Source organism: Antechinus flavipes, chromosome 1, assembly GCF_016432865.1.
Source record: "Antechinus flavipes isolate AdamAnt ecotype Samford, QLD, Australia chromosome 1, AdamAnt_v2, whole genome shotgun sequence".
Taxonomy (NCBI): Eukaryota; Metazoa; Chordata; class Mammalia; order Dasyuromorphia; family Dasyuridae; genus Antechinus; species Antechinus flavipes.
In genome coordinates this window covers 336856914-336874791 of record NC_067398.1, presented here as the reverse complement: position 1 = coordinate 336874791, position 17878 = coordinate 336856914, and the positions used below count along the sequence as shown (strand labels likewise).

At 36.1% G+C, this 17878-nt stretch overlaps 1 protein-coding gene across 2 annotated transcripts in view; it reads right to left on the bottom strand.

Moving 5' to 3' along the window:
* Positions 1-2490: 2490 nt before the first annotated feature.
* Positions 2491-17878, bottom strand: part of PIGQ (phosphatidylinositol glycan anchor biosynthesis class Q) — a 65228-nt gene continuing 49840 nt past the window's right edge. For both annotated transcript variants that reach the window (XM_051968979.1, XM_051968970.1), the window contains exons 8-11: positions 12500-12580; positions 11045-11159; positions 6527-6588; positions 2491-3716 (exon numbers count right to left, since the gene is read on the bottom strand). In XM_051968979.1, coding sequence (XP_051824939.1) covers positions 3564-3716; positions 6527-6588; positions 11045-11159; positions 12500-12580 — 411 coding nt within the window. In that variant the 3' untranslated portion in view covers positions 2491-3563. The remainder of the gene's footprint in view (positions 3717-6526; positions 6589-11044; positions 11160-12499; positions 12581-17878) is intronic.

The following is a 17878-nucleotide window of genomic DNA, read 5'->3' as shown; positions in this document are numbered from 1 at the left end:
TATGTGATGACTTTATGTTTATCCTGTAGAATTCTTGGCATGTGGCCAGCTCATGACCACCATGCATCTCTCTGATGCTCTGTAATTTTAATTCTTCAGTGACTGTGGTATTCTGTGACTTAATGTCATACAGTTCCACTAGGAAAAAAAAAATATTAGTTAAAAATATAGGAATTTGTTTCAGGAAGAATTTTGGGACCAATAAAAAACACTGAATAATTTCCAAAGGCAAGCTTGCCTGCTACCTCATCCTAATAAATTCTGAGCATAGGTTACAATAATACTGCTTATAATCTATTATCTTTTATAGTTTTTAAACAAAAGACTTTATATTCTAAATTGATATTGCCTTTGTCCCATGTCTTCACACATATCAAGGACATGGTGAAAAAGCATTTATTAAACATAACGTACTGGGCCAAGAAGATCATGCGGTTAAAGCAGTTTTGTGTCTCTTTTGGCCTCCCTGTTATGGAAATTGCTTTTGCAGGAAATAATAATCAAGTTGTATTATTTGTATTTTTCCATTTCCCTTTTTTGCAGCATCAATGACTTATTTGAATAGATCAAATTATAGATGAAGTGGTAAAATACATGCATCTGAACAGTGTAAGTTATATATCAGGTTATTTTTCAGAATGGTTGGATCAAATCACAGTTCTACCAACAGTTTATTGGTATTCCTTTTCCCCTATAGTCCCTCCAAAATTGACTGTCTTTGAAAACACTTGATAATTTAATGGATATGAGGTGAAACTTCAAAAATGTTTTAACTTGTCTTTATTACTGATTTTCATCTAGTTGTTGAATGTTCTTTTGAAGTTGTCATTTGACCATTTACCTATTTGGTAACATACATCGCATTATTTATTTTTAAAATTTTTTTCTGAGTCAATTGGGGTTAAATGACTTGCCCAGGGTCACACAGCTAGGAAGTATTAAGTATCTGAGGTCACATTTGAACTCAGGTCTTCCTGACTTCAGGGCTGGTGCTCCATCCACTGTGCCACCTAGTTGCCCCTCACACATCATATTTTTCAACATATTTTCACCATTCTTACTTTCTAATTGAAGTTACTAAATATCAGAGTACTGGTTTGGTTTGGAGGATCTAATCTAATTCTTTGTAGACTTTTTCAGTATTTTTATTCTCTACAATGGATGCTGATACATAAACTGTAATTATTTTCATGGTGGGCTTAGCTTATGCTCATAATAAAAAACAAAAGACAACCATAAATTATGTTTATGTTTCTAATTTAAATTATGTTTCTAATGGCCTTTATAAATATGATGAAACCAATTTTGCCAATTCCTTTGTCTGACTTTCCAAGGAGACAAATATTCATCAAATAAATGCTAACTACATTATCAAGCTTAAATTAAGATTGATGATATAGTAAACACTGATGTGGTCAAGATAAATTAAGACATGGGCCCTGTCCCCAAGAAGCTTACAGTCTAACCACTTCATGTCCTTTTCCCCCTTTACTTAATAGGGAGAATTTTATTTTTCCAATTACATGTAAATATAGTTTTCAACATTCATTTTTGTAAGATTTTGAGTCCCAAATTTTTCTCCCTCCATCTTTCCCTCTCTCAGTTCATATCTTTTAAGGAGACTATTTTTTCCTCCCCAAGATTTGTCAGTATAAGGTAGACCTATGAATATAAAAACTATTTGATATTCTCCATCCAGAAATGTAAATGCAAGGTGAGGAACAAGAGATTAGAATATTCTAATTAGGAATCTGAGGCACTCTAATAGAATACTATAGTCCATATCACTGGAGGTAGCTGAAAAATGATCATTTGCGTGTGCAAATCCAAAATACAAACAGAAGTGAGTTTGTAATGTATTGAACCTGTCATTTTTTGTCCATATAGAGGCCTGGCTTCACATGGAACTTTCATCATTCAGATTCCCATGGTGGCTCATTCTGAAATGTTAGCAGTTGGGGAAAGTTCTTTTGGATTGGATCAGCAAGAGACTTAGGCCATTTTCCCTGAGCCTCCCATTAAGTGGATCTTAAGTAAATGCTGGACTGGATGGGTCATGTCCAATGTGGGAATAGTAGCTGTTTTGTTCTCCAAAATTGAGTTTATAAATGACTATCTAAGGGCAGCTCAGGAGAAACCCTTCTGAAAAGCTCTAGGAAATGTTATTTTAGCAGGAAACACACACATACACACATATGCATGCACGCAAAGGAAATGAGATATTTTTAGGTCTGACCATATAAGCTAACCAAGGAGATTATAATTATAGGGAGCAGAATATCCTTAAAAGATGTTCTCTCTGTTCTGTCCTCCAAAGAGAAATTTTGTACAAATAGAAGTGAGAGTCAGGATTTCAGAATCCTGTGGCAAGATAGAAAGGAGGTGGTATCCAGGAAGAGGACCAAAATTTGCATCTCTGCCTATAATGAAAATATTAATTTGAAATTCCATTGGTGTCTATTAACTTTAAATTCTTGGCGAGTGGAAAGATCGATTTTACACGATTTTTATTAGTACAATCTTTGAAAAAAAAAAAAAAACAACAAAGAGCTCTGTGTGTATATATATATATATACACACATATATAGTTGTGGAGATGAGGAATGCAGAGGATTCTAAACATACCCTGAAGAGGGAAAATAAACATTAGGGAGTTATGGTGACAACTGGAGGCTTGTTAACAATCAGGAGGAGTTGATGCCCATCAGGTTATCAGTGTACATACAGCATAAATCATAGGCTATGGCATTTAGGAACTGTCTTGGCAAAAAGGAAAACAATGAAAGGAGAAATTGAGTAGTCCAGCAGCAGCTCACTCTTTTCGGCAATGGAGCAGAAGTTTTTCTGGGGGCAGAACTGACTCCTCAGCACACCTACCAGCCTCCTGGGTGCTTTAGGAAAGGGAAAGGCCAGTTTTTCATCAAGAACACATGAAATGATATAAAAGATAAGCACCTCCTCTTAGCTTATGTTTGTCAGCACATGGTCTGAATGCTTCTGAGATCTTCAGTGACATACTCAGTCAAGGAGAGTGGGAAGGCAGCCCACGGTGAACACACATTTCCGTCACAGTCACGACTGACAGTAGCAACTGCTCATGTTCAACAAAACTTACCTCTTAGAGACTGATCTCTGACTAGGTCACACTATGGGGTAGTGTGTGGTACCTGTGGGTACCACTACGCAGGGCCATCCTCATCTCATGTTGAGGAACTCAGGACACTGAGCTTTCTCTGAAAAGAGCTACTGCTCCATGGCCTGCTCAGGAGAAGCTAGAGCCATCAAGGACAGAGCCACGATGCATTATAACCCCTTCCCCTTCCCTCCAGTCAGTCAATATTGCCTAAATGCTCAGACAAAAAGGGAAAAGCTAAAAGAGCTTCCACAAGTCCTTCCTACTTTAAGCCCAGTCCTGTCCCTGCTAAAGTCTCAGCTTCTGGGCCAAGGGAGTTCAGGCGACAGTGAGCTAGCAGCTGTGAGCTTCATGCTGACTTTGGCCCAAGAACAGTGAGTTAGAACGTTGGCTTTGGCTTGGGCTTGCACATTTGGCTGATTTCCACCCTTCAATCCTGCTTGTCTTCTTTGTGCTTCCACGGGTAGATGAGCTCACCAAAAAAAAGCTTCTTACACAGTGAGCCCCAGGAGTCTTTGGGGTAGCAGCTGTAAGTGGGGAGACGGTAGGTCTGTACCACACTGCTGTACGACAAAGGGTTGATCTGTAAATACACAACCAGGAAAGGCCAGAGCAAGGATGAGAGTCAAGTTTAGACTTCAGCTAAAGACAGAAAGGGAAAGCATAAAGTATACATGTATTTACCTCCCTACTTTAGTCTTGGTCTTTCTCACATATTCCCAACTGTGCTGCGGGTACCTCAAGGGATCTACAAGAGGTAGAGGAATTTGCTTTTGGGCTCACTGCCAGGTTTCCTCCTGATCATTACTGCCATATTGAAATGGTCTTGCAGTAAAAGATACAGGCATGCTGAAAATTCAGAACAGTGCCATATATGCATGACATCTTAGACGATCCCTGTATCTTGGGGAGGTACTGAATGCAGATACAGAGGAAGTAGCTAAGTTCCCTGTTTGGGTGGCAGGTCACCTCTAAGACCTCGTACAGTACTTGAACCTAGAATTATTCTTTGTCTGGATTAAAGGCTACCTCCATGCTATAAGTGCTTTGTAAACTTTCCTTCACTTTTTTTTAAAACAGAGTATCTTCAGGAGACTTTCTGGGATAATCTAGAACTAAAATCAGAAGTGAAAGAACTAAAGATTTGCCATGACCTAAGCTATGGTATGTCCTTGAATGTTATATTTCTTTATTAGACATGCTCAGAGGAGAGGGGAAAAGAATGGGTCCACTGAAATCTCCTGTGTCTCACTTCCTCCCACTAATGAGGAGTTTTCAGCAGGATGATCTGGGTTGTAAACAAAATAAGTAACATGGGGACTGCTATAATATAATAATAACATGGGGACTGCATTGAACAATTTTTAGTTTCTGAAAACCAAATATAAAGTCCTCTCTAAATCCTAATTTGTAGGCATATGGAACACTAAATGAATTAGGAATCAGGCTATTTGATTCAGTCTGGAAAAAATCTTCTGAACTTCTGGGCTAATTCTACTGAACCCTCAGGATCTCAGTTTCCCCAGTATTATCCCTCACTATAAAGTCATCCAAGAGTTCAGACCCTTAAAAAATATTTTACTGAATTCCGAAAAGAACTTAGAAACTAAATTTCCTTGGATGGCTTCCAAGATGAACCTTATTTATGTAGTGATCCTATTTATAGGTGATGGTATTTCAGAAATGCATCTATGAATAATATAGACCATGCTATGAGCTGATTTCAAGGAAAGGGAATTTCATCTTTATAATAGCAGCTTGCTATTTCTTTCCCTCCTGTATAGAATCACAGAATGATAGAGTTGGAAGGGGCCTTAGAGACTGTCTCGTCTAGACTTTGTTCAAAGTCACCCAGCAGAACAGACACCTGCACTCAAAGTCTTCTGGGCCCTAACAATGGACTCTTTTCATTCCATTTCTACATGTTATCAAACTTTTCTTCTTTGTACAGAGTTCCTGTTCAGGGTTTAAACCTTCATTTAACCCACCAGTGAGGGAAAACACATAAGACAAAAATGTTGCTTAGTCCATGTTTTGTGACTTCCAATGAGAAAGTACTGTTAGTGACAAGTTACTCCCACTAAAAGATTTATTAGTCATCTTTCATATGTTCCTTCAGAGAGAATGGTCTTTAAATAATGAAGCATGAAACTCTGATGTTTGTTGTTGTCAAGGCAAAGCCGGGCCTGTAAAAACCCATAACAGTTCCAACTTGTCTGAAGCTTCAATTGAGTTACTTGGTGACTCAATATTGTTAAATAAGAACAAAGCATTTCCCAAATGGACTGCTCTGAGGTAAAAGGACCAACCTGGAGTTTTAAAAGGCAGGCATATTTTTAAAAGATTTTATATGCAGTCATGATTCTCATTCTTAATTATGATCTAGAATACTCCTTTTCCTCTAAATAGAAACCAGTTTTATTTAAGACACTACAACTAGTAGGGCAAGTCATTTGAAGGAAAATTGGTGAGAACAAACCAAAGGGAATATGTATTTTAGACTAAGTTGAACAATGTAGTCTTGCTTCAGGCTATTTTATATTGAAGTACACTTTTAAAAGCATGAGGATCGTCTTCCTTAATTAAATGAATGGTGGGCTTTCTGTGACCCGGCACTAACAGATCCTCTCTTACAGAATAGCAAATTTTCCTGCTTCCCTCTCCCAGCTCTAAATGGGTCACTGTCTAAAATTAATCTGCTAGAAGCTAATGGCAGGTGGGGCTCTAAACTCTTAAAAGATCACATTCCCACAGGTCCTTTCATAACTCAGCTATGCACAATATGTTCACACTCTTGGTTTAGGGCTGAGATTCAATAGGCTTGCTGAATAAGCTTAAGAAATAGCTGCTATGTGATTTTAAAATACATTTTTAACAAGAAAGTTGGGGTAACTTTGTAAAAGGAAAGATTTAACTGACCAGGGAACCAGAAAATCTATAGAATATGAATTATGATTTTGAAGGACTTCAAAATCTTACAGGTTCCACTCTATTTCCATCTAAATATCCCCTACTAAAGAAACAATAAGAACATTTTAACACGAGTTTGTCACTGTTATATGGGTACTACTTTCTAGAGAGGGCAAATGACCCTATCAGCAGCTGAATTTTCATAGAGAGAGAAGCAAAACCAAAGCTATTTAAGCAATGTTGCAAGTGAGGCCGGTTTATGTCTCCATTATAAGAATAGGCATATGGATGACAAATGGACATTTCTGAGAAGACTGAAGCAGAACAAAATGGGTTTCTATTCTCTTTTACCCTGTCCATAAAAGTCATTAGAGAAGGTAAAATTACTAGTGGTTCCACATGTAGCTAATATAGCTGGTATCCTTATGTTAGCCCTAGTCATAGCCACAGGCTGAAAGCAAACATGATTTGTTCTGGTATTACCTGCATCAACAGTCGAAGAGGTCTGCCCACTTCCTGCTCAAGAACTCTGAACTTTACACCAGCTGAAAACCAAAGAAAATAAGTGGGTGAATAAAGAAGAAACACTTCTGGTCCTGGCTCATTTTGGCCTAGTCTTAGGTACTGAAGGACAAACTCTAGAGGGTGAGTCAACACAAACTGAAATCACCTGACTGTATGGATGAAAAAATTAAAAATATCAGCCACCCTACTCTGCGTGTAAACAAAGGGAATGAATAGGTGGAGGAAGAAATTTCACAGATATAAAAAGAAAACTTTTCTCTTAAAAACTCAGTTTCAGGACTTAAAAGCCCATTTGGGAACTACATATAACTTTTGTCCTTTTTTCCCTCCTTTTTCTGAATTTTCTTTTCTTTTCTTTTGTGTGTGTGTGTGTGTGTGTGTGTGTGTATGTGATGTTTTTTTTTTGTTTGTTTTTGGTTGTTATTATTTTGTTTTGTTTTGAGAGTGGAGAAGGGCTGATTCTCAAAAGAATCTCATAGAACTTTGCTAAAATAAAGAAAGGTAAGATTTTTAACAAAGAAGGGGAAAATGGTTACTTTTCACAGTTGGGCTGGGTTGCCAGTGTGGTGATAAGGTTAGACTACCAAATCAATTCAATTCAACTTAATGAAACAACTCTTCATCCAATCTAGTTCAACCTGCTTTTTGGAGTTGTTTCACACTCTTCTCTATCATGTCAGTCCTAGCCCAACTGAACTATTCCCAAATTCCCATTTCTATGCCTTTTTTTTCCACATGTCCATGTCTTTTCTTGGTCCTTGTATAGCATTATATTTCTCTTTTACTTTTGTAGATTCTGCTGAATTATAATTATTACATAGTTAATGTACAGCTACTGTATAGTTACAATATACTAATTTAAGTGTTATATCTTCCCTAGAAGTTGCATGGTCTAGTGGACAGAATTGTTGTTCAGTCATTCAGTCCTGTCTTACTCTTTTTGACCCTGCAGATCACAGTATACTAGTCTTTTCTATCTTCCATTCTCTCAAGTTCATGTTTATTTATTCCATGACACCCTAACCTTCTCATCCTGTGCTATCCCGTGTTCCTTTTGCCTTCAATTTTTCCTAACATCAAGGACTTTTCCGATGAATCCTGCCTCCTCATTATGTGGCCAAAGTATTTCAGTTTCAGCATTCCAGTGAATAACCCAAATTCCTTTTTTAAAATATTGACCAATTTGATCTCCTTGCCATCCAAAGGATTCTCAAAAGTCTTCTCTAGCATCATAATCCAAAACATCAATTCTGCAGTATTTAGTTTTTTTGTGGTCTAACTCTTATAATCATAAATTGCTACAGGAAAAACCCATAACTTTGACGGTACAGACATATGCTGGTGAAATGATGTCTCTACTTTAATATAGTATCCAAATTTGCCATAGCTTTCCTTCTAAGAAGTGAGCTTTTTAAATTTGATGATTTTAAGCCCAAGAATATTAAATCTAATACTGCTTCAATTTCTTCTCCCTTTATTTGCTAAGATCTTAAGTTTTTTGATGTTAAGCTTCAAGCCAGTTTATACACTCTCCTTTTTCACTCTCAAGAGGCTTCTTAATTGTTCTTTACTTTCTGCCATTAGAATGGTATCATGCATTTCTAAAATTGTTGCTATTTCTCTCAGTAATCTTATTTTAAGTTTTTAAATTTTTTAAATTAAAATTTTAAATCGGACTTGTAATTCATCCAGCCTACCATTTTGCATGATATAGTCTGAATATAAGTTAAATAAGATGACAAGATACAGACTCATTGCATTCCTTTTTTGAACTTAAACCAACTGGTTCAGCTTCTTCGTCCATTCCTTAGGAGACAAGTAAGATAATCTGGGACTTCCATTTCCAAGTCTTTGAGGACTTGCCATATTTTGTTGTGATCCACAAAAAGGCTTTAGTGCAATCAGTGAAACATTAGTAGATATTTTTCTAGAGCATCTTTGCTTTCTCCATAATCCAGGGAGAACTGGCAATTTGGTTTCTAATTCCTCTTCCTCTTTGAAAACTAGCCTGTTCTGGTAATTCTTGATTCGCACACTGCTGAAACCAACTTTGCAGAATCTTAAGCATAACTATTGATGGTGTATGAAATGAATGCAATTGTTCAGTGATTTGAATATTTCTTGGCATTGCCCTTCATTAGGACTGGAACAAAACTGCTCTTTTTCCAATCCAATGGTCACTGATAAGTTTTCAGAATTTGTTGATATACTGAGTATATAGAGAACTGGTATCAGAAACTGAAGTCCTTCCCCTGACAAATCTTGAGTAAATGATCTAGGGCAAGTCACTGAGCTTTTCAGTGCTTTAGGCAACTCTGATACAAGTTATAGCAGTGTAGACTTGTATTGGAGCAGGGAGTTTTATCATCTGGTAATTCCCTGGATATATGAAATTAAAGGTCCAGTCCCCGTTCCTATATATCCTTATTAGTTTATAAACTCTTGAGGCCAAGGGTTGCATCTTAATTATCTTTGTATTCTATCCAGCATAAAGCACAATATTTTGCACACTGTGAGTGCTTACAATATTATTATTATTATAGGAATATTTTGGTTTTCTCATTTATTTGAATAAGGAGAAAGACATCCATCTTTTCCTAACACCATGGCATCTAAATGAATTCAAACAATGAATGGATTTCATATTTATCTTAATTGGTTTCACATTTTGGCTACCATTGACCTGTTGTCTGTGCTTCCTTAAGAATGTGCAAAAGAAAGCACAATAGCTAATTACCAATCATGTATACTCTAGTATAGGAAACATATAGCAAGGGAATGATCAATACACATTCCTTAAATTCTTGATCAGTGATAATGGAAAGTAATTCAACTCACTAAAGCAATGTGGCAAAAATTCACCAAATGACTTCTGAATTTAAAATCCTATATGACTACCTCAAAAGTGTTACTGATATAATTGACACTAAAAAAAAATCTTTCTTTTTGTCTTCATAGACTCAGCACTCTGTACCCGAGACAAGTACAACAATAAAAATCAAAATGTAACAGCTACAAATTTGTTCTTCAATGATGGGTGGCTTAAGTGTAATATAGGTATTTCTAGTTATTTCAAGCTTAAAATAGTAGCTTTGAAAACTATTTACCTTTTAGGGCAAGGATATTGTGGGATATAGCACTTCATATTTATTTAGCCCTTTGATTTTTCCTTAGAAAATTCTTTTTCCAAAGAATTTTCCTTACAATACTGTAAGAAAGGTAATGTAAGTGTTATTGTGCCCATTTTATAGATAAGAAAACCGAAGTGTATGAAAGTTAAATGATTTGTCCATTATTCCACAGTAAGGGGTAAAGCAGGATTCAAATTCAGGTCTGGTACCAAGACCTCTATTGATGCCATTATACACCAAATAGGAAGCTAGATAAGATGACCTCTAAAGTTTATTCTTATCAGTTTCTATTGATCACCTAATCAGGTAAATCAGGCAGATAAATTTATTTATCACACAGGCTAATCCAAGACTTAACTTGAAAATGAAGACCTAAGTATGAATTTGTTTTTTGTGCAGAGTCTGACCCAATCTAAACAAAGGCCCCCTGGAAGGCAAGAAAGGTCGAATGACAGGCAAAAATTGGGCCAGTGAATACTGGATCAGAAGGGATCCCAAGATGTCTGGGGCACAGCCACTTAGTTATATGAGCCAGGCTGGTGTGGGGGTCTTGAACTAATTCCAATCACTCACGTGAATGTTCTGGGGATGCAGGTCTAGATTAGGGCTCATTTTATTTAACTAGATCCTAGTGGATCAGTTACACTGAAGGCCTTTGTCCTAATTCCTACATTAAAGAAATGTTGCTGAATCACATACTTTTGAGCTGAAGGAAGTTCCAAAGTCATCCATCCTAACATTAATTCTTTCCTTTTCTTCTTAACACTGCCCTAAAAACTAAAAATTCTAGCATTTTGGCATATATTAATACCTCATCTGTTTTGCATGAAAACTGTTGGGTCTGCAAGTACTTGTTTTGCCCATTGTCAAACTGAATGATGGCACTCAGTTCTCTGTGTGAAGGGAGAAGGGGGCATTATGAAAGAAATCCGATCTGGCCAGAACTTATCTGTCCACAATAAACAGTTACTCTAGTTAGTTTCAAACTAAATCATGCTAATGCTCTCTCTTCAAAATGAGATGGAAAGTCATTGACAACAGTTTTTTAGAGCTTTAATGCCAGGACAAGAATGACTCTGCTAATGGATGAACTGAAAAAGATTTGGCTCAGATTTGAGAAGTTCCTCAGTTGACCTGCCCTCTCACCCTTTTGGTCTAAGAACTGTACAACTTTTACTTATATTTTAATTAACTTGCACTAGAAAGCAAAAAGTCCAGGCTCACTTTGGAACACATTAGCATTCAGCCAATTAAGAAATAACTTTGGAATGAGTGTAATAATGGCAGAAATCACATCACATTGAATTCTCTTACAGCAAAACCAGTACCCAGACATAGTACCTACCTGCAAGTCTGTAGGACCTGCATAGTCGAAGACCAATGGAATAGAAGGGAAGGGAGTCTATAAGGTCCACTAGCAAATGGATTAATCCTTGTACAAACACCACCAATAGACGAAGCTAAAATGGGAAAAGCAGCATTGTGAAAGGGCCTCTAGATGAGACAAGCAGATCAGCTTATGCAACTCATTTCCCTGGCAACACTGCCAAATCCAACCTAACTCTTGGACATCCCACTGCTATCATGGAAACATGAAAAATCCCTGCTTTGTCTATGCAACTAAAAATCTACCTGGGACTGAACCTTTCTGACCTAGCAAATGTGAAAGCCTATGGAGCCTATGAAGATTAATAACAATAACTAGCATTTATATGGCACTCTAAGGTTTGCAAAACACTTTACGTACATTATTCTTACTGAATTCAGACTTAGGATACAATTACCTATTTTAATTCTGAAACTCAAGTATCAAGGGAACAAAAATAGAGCCAGATTTTCTAGATGAAACTAGAGGTTTCTTAGCAAGCTTTCTATAACTTTCCTTGAAAAAGGAAGGCAACCATGTAGGTCAAAGTTGACAAGGAGAAATGATATAACATGGTTTCTTGGGTAAAGTTTTGTCTGGCATAGGACACAATCATGATCCTTACCCATAAGTAATTTTAGAATAACAACTATTATTAATAGAAAATTCTGTAGTTAAATCCTTTCAGAGATAATCAGTATTTAAGGTCCCTCAGGAATCATTGATACCCTAGCAGAAATGCACTAAATCAAAAGTGGAAAATCCCTGCCATGAAAGAAGGTAGCATAGAAGGCTATTTGACTGCTGACTGTGTCCTACCTTAAAGTTTCTGCTAGATATTTTTTCTACCATTGATTTCATTATTTGCAGGGCATTTATAATCATTGGAGATTGGCCCACTACAAACTCTATACCTTTTCTTCTCTTCATATGCAAAAAGAAAAGAAAAGAAAAAAAAAAAGCAATCCCATTGCTATTATTATCTATATCTTATGTTTCCCTTCTCATTGGTTTAAAGAACATTATCAGCTAATAAATGAGACTTGAACCACAAGAATGCCTACTGATTTCAGTCTCAAGCCCAATCTTAAGTTTTTTTGGCATCAAATAAGGCACTGTAGATATTGACCATCTGCCTGGTGGATAAGGATCAAAGCAGTCAAGTGGTTATCTTAGCAATTCTCTTAGAAATTAAGGAGAATCTCAAGGAAAGACCATAAACCAGGTTTTAGTTGATTCTGTTTTAAAAACTCCCTAGAGGAAGATAGAATTTGGCAGTATGTACTTTTGTTTCTTTCACCTGTGGTCCCAGCAGGGAGCATAGCATATTAAACTGAAAGGGGGCAAAAAAAAAGAAAAACATATTATGGATAATTTTCAGACTTCACTCATATATTAGATGAATAGCAGAAGATATCAGGGTTATTCACTTACCAGAGTAAAGACCAAATAGTAGAGGGCTGTGGTGGGCAGAAGGAATAACAGAATGGTAAACAGCAAAGTCCCAATAAACAGCTGTGAGACAAAACATACATTCACATATTGAACATCAACAGCAGGCAGAAAGACCTACACTAGAAGTTATCTTCTTACTAAACTGGAGACTGGAGGGACTTACTTAAACTGGAGGGACTATCCTGGTCCCTCCTCTTTGCTCTGAACTCATCCATAACTAAAAAGAACTTCTGCTAATCTTAAGGATTTTATTTTCACAAGAAAATTCAATAACAATTCACTCTCTCTGAAAGCTTCCTTCTAATAAAGCTGCCTGATTCAGTTCAGTATGTTGTATTTTAACTGTATCACAATTTAATTACTGACACTTACAGACAAAAGAATAGCAAAGAGTGATACAAAGCTACTTTTGGCAAAGTAAAGGAAATATTTATATCAAGGAGAAGAGAGCTAAAATAATCATTTATTGAGCACCTACTATATACCAGGTACTGTGCCAGCAATATGTCAGTTATGTCAGGAGTTAGAAATGTCTTCAGGTTGATTATTTTTTATTAGGATTCCTAGGACTTGTCTTTCCAGTAAACCTCTCGCACAATAAAAAGGAGAAAATACATTATCATTCAGTATCAAGGATACCAACAATCAAATTCTGATTTAAGTTTAAATTAACAAGCACATCAAGAGCAATAAGGTATCATCACCACACTAATACATGCCTTTCCCAAATTTGGCCTACAGTGCGCTTTATTTAGTAGTCCTAATTAAGTTAGATTATAATGTTCAGCTGTTAAGAACCCTAGTTTCTGAGCACTTGAGAAAAGCTCAAAAGGGCAAAAGTCAAAAGCTCTAAATTTCATCATGGTGGAGTTTAGAACCAAAATACATTCTTCATACCCTTAGTAAAATTAATTAAATTGTTTTACAGTAAAAGTGCAGAATAAAGCTTTATGGAGAAGATATACCTCTTAAGGGCCTTGGGGTCTCTACAAGCTAATCTGTTACACTAATAGGTTCTAGATGAAAAAAGGGGTAAAGGAGGTAGATAGTTAATATAAAGCTAATTCCTAGAAGTAAAATGACTTGGAAATGCAAAGTATTTTTTTTGGGGGGGCAACTTACTTTAAAGAGTATTACTCAGTTATGAATAAGGTATTTTGCTATCCTCCACTTTTTTCCTAGATCACTCTTGTTTCTTTTTCTCTTGGCCTCTATTTCTGGAAGTTCTCCTGCTCCCCTAGCTCTGCTCTGAGTTTTGTCTGTGATATTTTTTTTTTTTGGCTTCAACCTACTATCCTATTCAACCTATCCCAATAAACAAGAATAAGGTGACAGGAAAGGGATTTTAAGGAAAGGTGCCCCAAGAGGTAAAAAGGAATCAGAAGTGATCTAGGGAAAAAATGCTAGAATTGAAGAGGAATTAAAGTTAACATCAAATTTATAGGAATACAAATCATTTCCCAATTGATAAATGGTTAAAGGATATGAATGAACAATTTTCAGATGAAGAAAGTAAAGCCATTTTTAAAAAATTAAAGCTTTTTATTTTCAAAACATATGAATGGATAACTGTTCAACACTGACCCTTGTAAAACCTTGTGTACCAATTTTTCCCCTCTTCCCCCCATTTCCTCCCCTAGATGGCAAATAATCCAATATATATATTAAATATGGTAAAAACATATGTTAAATCTATTATGTGTATACATATTTATACAATTATCTTGCTGCACAAGAAAAATAAGATCAAAAAGGAAAAAAAAAAACATGAGAAAGAAAGTAAAATGCAAGCAAACAACAAAAAGAGTGAAAATGCTATGTTGTGATCCACACTCAGTTCTCACAGTCTCTCTCTGGGTGTAGATGTCTCTCTTCATCACAAGATCATTGGAACTGTACTGAATCATCTCATTGTTGAAAAGAGCCACGCCCATCAGAACTGAACATTGTATAAATCTTGTTGTTGCCATGTACAATGATCTCCTGGTTCTGTTCATTTCATTTAGCATCAGTTCATATAAGTCTCTCCAGGCCTCTCTGAAATCATCCTGTTGGTTGTTTCTTACAGAACAATAATATTCCATAGCATTCATATAACATAACTTATTCAGCCATTGTCCAATTGACGGGCATCCATTCAGTTTCCAATCTCTACAAAAAAGGCTCCCACAAACATTTTTGCACATGTGAGTCCCTTTCCCTCTTTTAAGATCTCTTTGGGATATAAGCCCAATAGAAACACTGCTGGATCAAAAGGTATGCACAATTTGATAACCATCTGGGTATTAATTCCAAATTAAAGCCATTTTTAGTCACATGAAAAAATGCTCTAATTCACTATTAATTAGAAAAATGCAAATTAAGACCACTCAGAGGTACCACTATAAACCTCTCAGATTGGCTAAAATGACAGAAAAAGATAATGATAAATGTTGGAAGGGATAGGGAAAACTGGGACACTAATACATTGTTGGTGGAGTTGTGAATTGATCCAACTATCTTGGAGAACAATTTGGAACTATGTCCATAGGGCTATCAAACTATACATACCCTTTGATCCAGCAATGTCTCTACTGGGCCTGTGTCCTAAAGAGATCACAAAAAGGGAAAAGGACCCACATGTGCAAAAATGTATATAGCAACCCTTTTCAAACCTGAGTAAATGCCCATCAACTTGGGAATGACTGAATAAATTATGGTACATGAAAGAAGTGGAATATTATAGCTCTATAAGAAATAATGAGCAAGTTGATTTTAGAAAAATCTGAAAAGACTTACATGAACTTATGCTGAGTGAAATGGGCAGAACCAAGAAAACATTGTACACAATAACAAGAAGATTATATGATAATCAACTGTAATGGGTTTGGCTCTTTTCAACAATAGACTTGGGATAGAAAATGCCAATCTCGTCCAGAGAGAGAACTATGGAAACTGAATGTGAATCAAAGCAAAGTATTTTCAACTTTTTTTCGTTGTTTTTGTTTGCCTGTTTTTTTGTTTCTTGTGATTTTTCCTCTTTCGATCTGATTTTTCTTGAACAACAAGACAAATATAGAAATATATTTAAAAGTATTGTATATATTTAACCTATATTGGATAGCTTGCTGTTTAGGGGATAAGGGAGGGGGAAAGGAGGGAGAAAAATATAGAATACAAGGTTTTGCAAAGGTAAATGTTGAAAACTACCTTTGCATGTATTTGGAAAAATAAAAAGCTATAGTTAAAAAGAGAAAGAAAGAAAAAAGAGAATTGCACATATTTAACCTATATGAGATTGCTTGCTGTCTTGGAGAGGTGGGAAATAAGGGAGGGAAGAGAGAAAAATTTAGATCACAAAGTCTTACAAAAATCAATGTTGAAAACTCTCTTTACAAGTAATTGGAAAAATAACTATTAAAAATAAAATAAATGAAAGTCAACCAAACACACTCCTCACAACTGAATAACAGCTTTAAAAAATAAACTGTCCCCAGTCCCGAGAATTAGTTCAATACCATTGGCCATATTGAAGAGCCAAAGAAATAGAAAAGGAAAAATGAAATTGACTTGCCTGTGATCATGCAGTGACTTCATCAGTGAGGCTTAAATATTAGGCTTACACTTAAAATATAAGTGAGAAACAGAAAACTATTCCATAGGAATAGGGGAGTGAGCATTATCAGGAGCTTTCAATTCTGGATTCTCAACCATTTAGTAATTCACAATATATGAAAACTAACTATTCTCTTTCATTTATTTATTTTTTAAACTTTTTATTGACAGAACCCATGCCAGGGTAATTTTTTATAGCATTATCCCTTGCACTCACTTCTGTTCCAATTTTTCCCCTCCTTCCCTCCACTCCCTCCCCCACATGGCAAGCAGTCCTTTACATGTTGAATAGGTTACAGTATATCCTAGATACAATATATGTGTGCAGAACTGAACAGTTCTCTTATTGCACAGGGAGAATTGGATTCAGAAGGTATAAGTAACCCGGGAAGAAAAACAAAATGCAAGCAGTTTATATTCATTTCCCAGTGTTCTTTCTTTGGGTGTAGCTGCTTCTGTCCATACTTGATCAATTGAAACTGAGTTAGATCTCTTTATCGAAGAGATCCACTTCCATCAGAATACATCCTCAAACAGTATCGTTGTTGAGGTATATAATGGTCTCCTGGTTCTGCTCATTTTACTTAGCATCAGTTCATGTAAGTCTCACCAAGCCTCTCTGTATTCATCCTGCTGGTCATTCCTTACAGAACAATAATATTCCATAACATTCATATACCACAATTTACTCAACCATTCTCCAATTGATGGGCATCCATTCAGAAAACTATTCTCAAAGCTTACTGGATTAAAAGTGCTAGGCTAGGCTTTACCACTAACTAACTATGTGATCTTAAGCACATAACATCACCAATCTAAACCTCAGTTTCTTCTTTTGCAAAATAAAGAGTGGGACTAGATGATCAATAATGTTCTGTGATTATATGAGATGCCACTGAAACAGCCTGGTAACTCCTGAATCCCATCAATCCTTTTCTCCTCTCCTTTCTTCCTCCCAAACATATGTAGAATACCCAATGTTATTTTGTTCTATCCTGGACGCATGGATGAGCAATCTTCCTGTATAAACCAGTTCTCCCTTGTAGGCATATCTCAAATCACGATAAATAAACCTGTTTTCTTTTCTTTTTTTTTTTTTTAAATTTTAAATTTTATTTTATTTAATAATAACTTTGTATTGACAGAATCCATGCCAGGATAATTTTTTTACAACATTATCTCTTGCACTCGCTTATGTTTCGTTTTTTCCCCTCCCTCTCTCCACCCCACCCCCAAGATGGCAAGCAGTCTTATATATGTTAAATATGAATAAACCTTTTTTCAAGACTATACTTTTGACCCATAACAGTTTTGTTAATTATTAATATAGCAAAGAGTAGATTCCAGCTATGACTCAGTACTTTCATGACTATGCTTATTTAAGGTTTCTACTACTCTAGAAAACTGGATACTGCCTAATAGCCTTAACCAGTGTGGTTTATTCTGAAACTGTATCACAGGAAATAAGCAGGATGGCCTGATGATATTAGAAGATGAAAGAAAAAACCCAAACACCCGGCTGATCTACTTGAAATTACTAGGTTAAAAGCAGGGACTAGGATAAATCAGGCAGATGGGATGTTCAAAGCAGGCTATATTGCTAAATGGAAAATAATGGGCTATAGGAGTACAGAAAACTGTAGATAGCTTGGTAAATGATTCTGGTTCTTTTTTTCAGAAGGCTCCCCACAAGACAGTTGGCTTGGATAAAGCTGAGAGAGCTGTCATCTTTTGTTTCATGACTGTTGGTTACAAGTTTGCTCA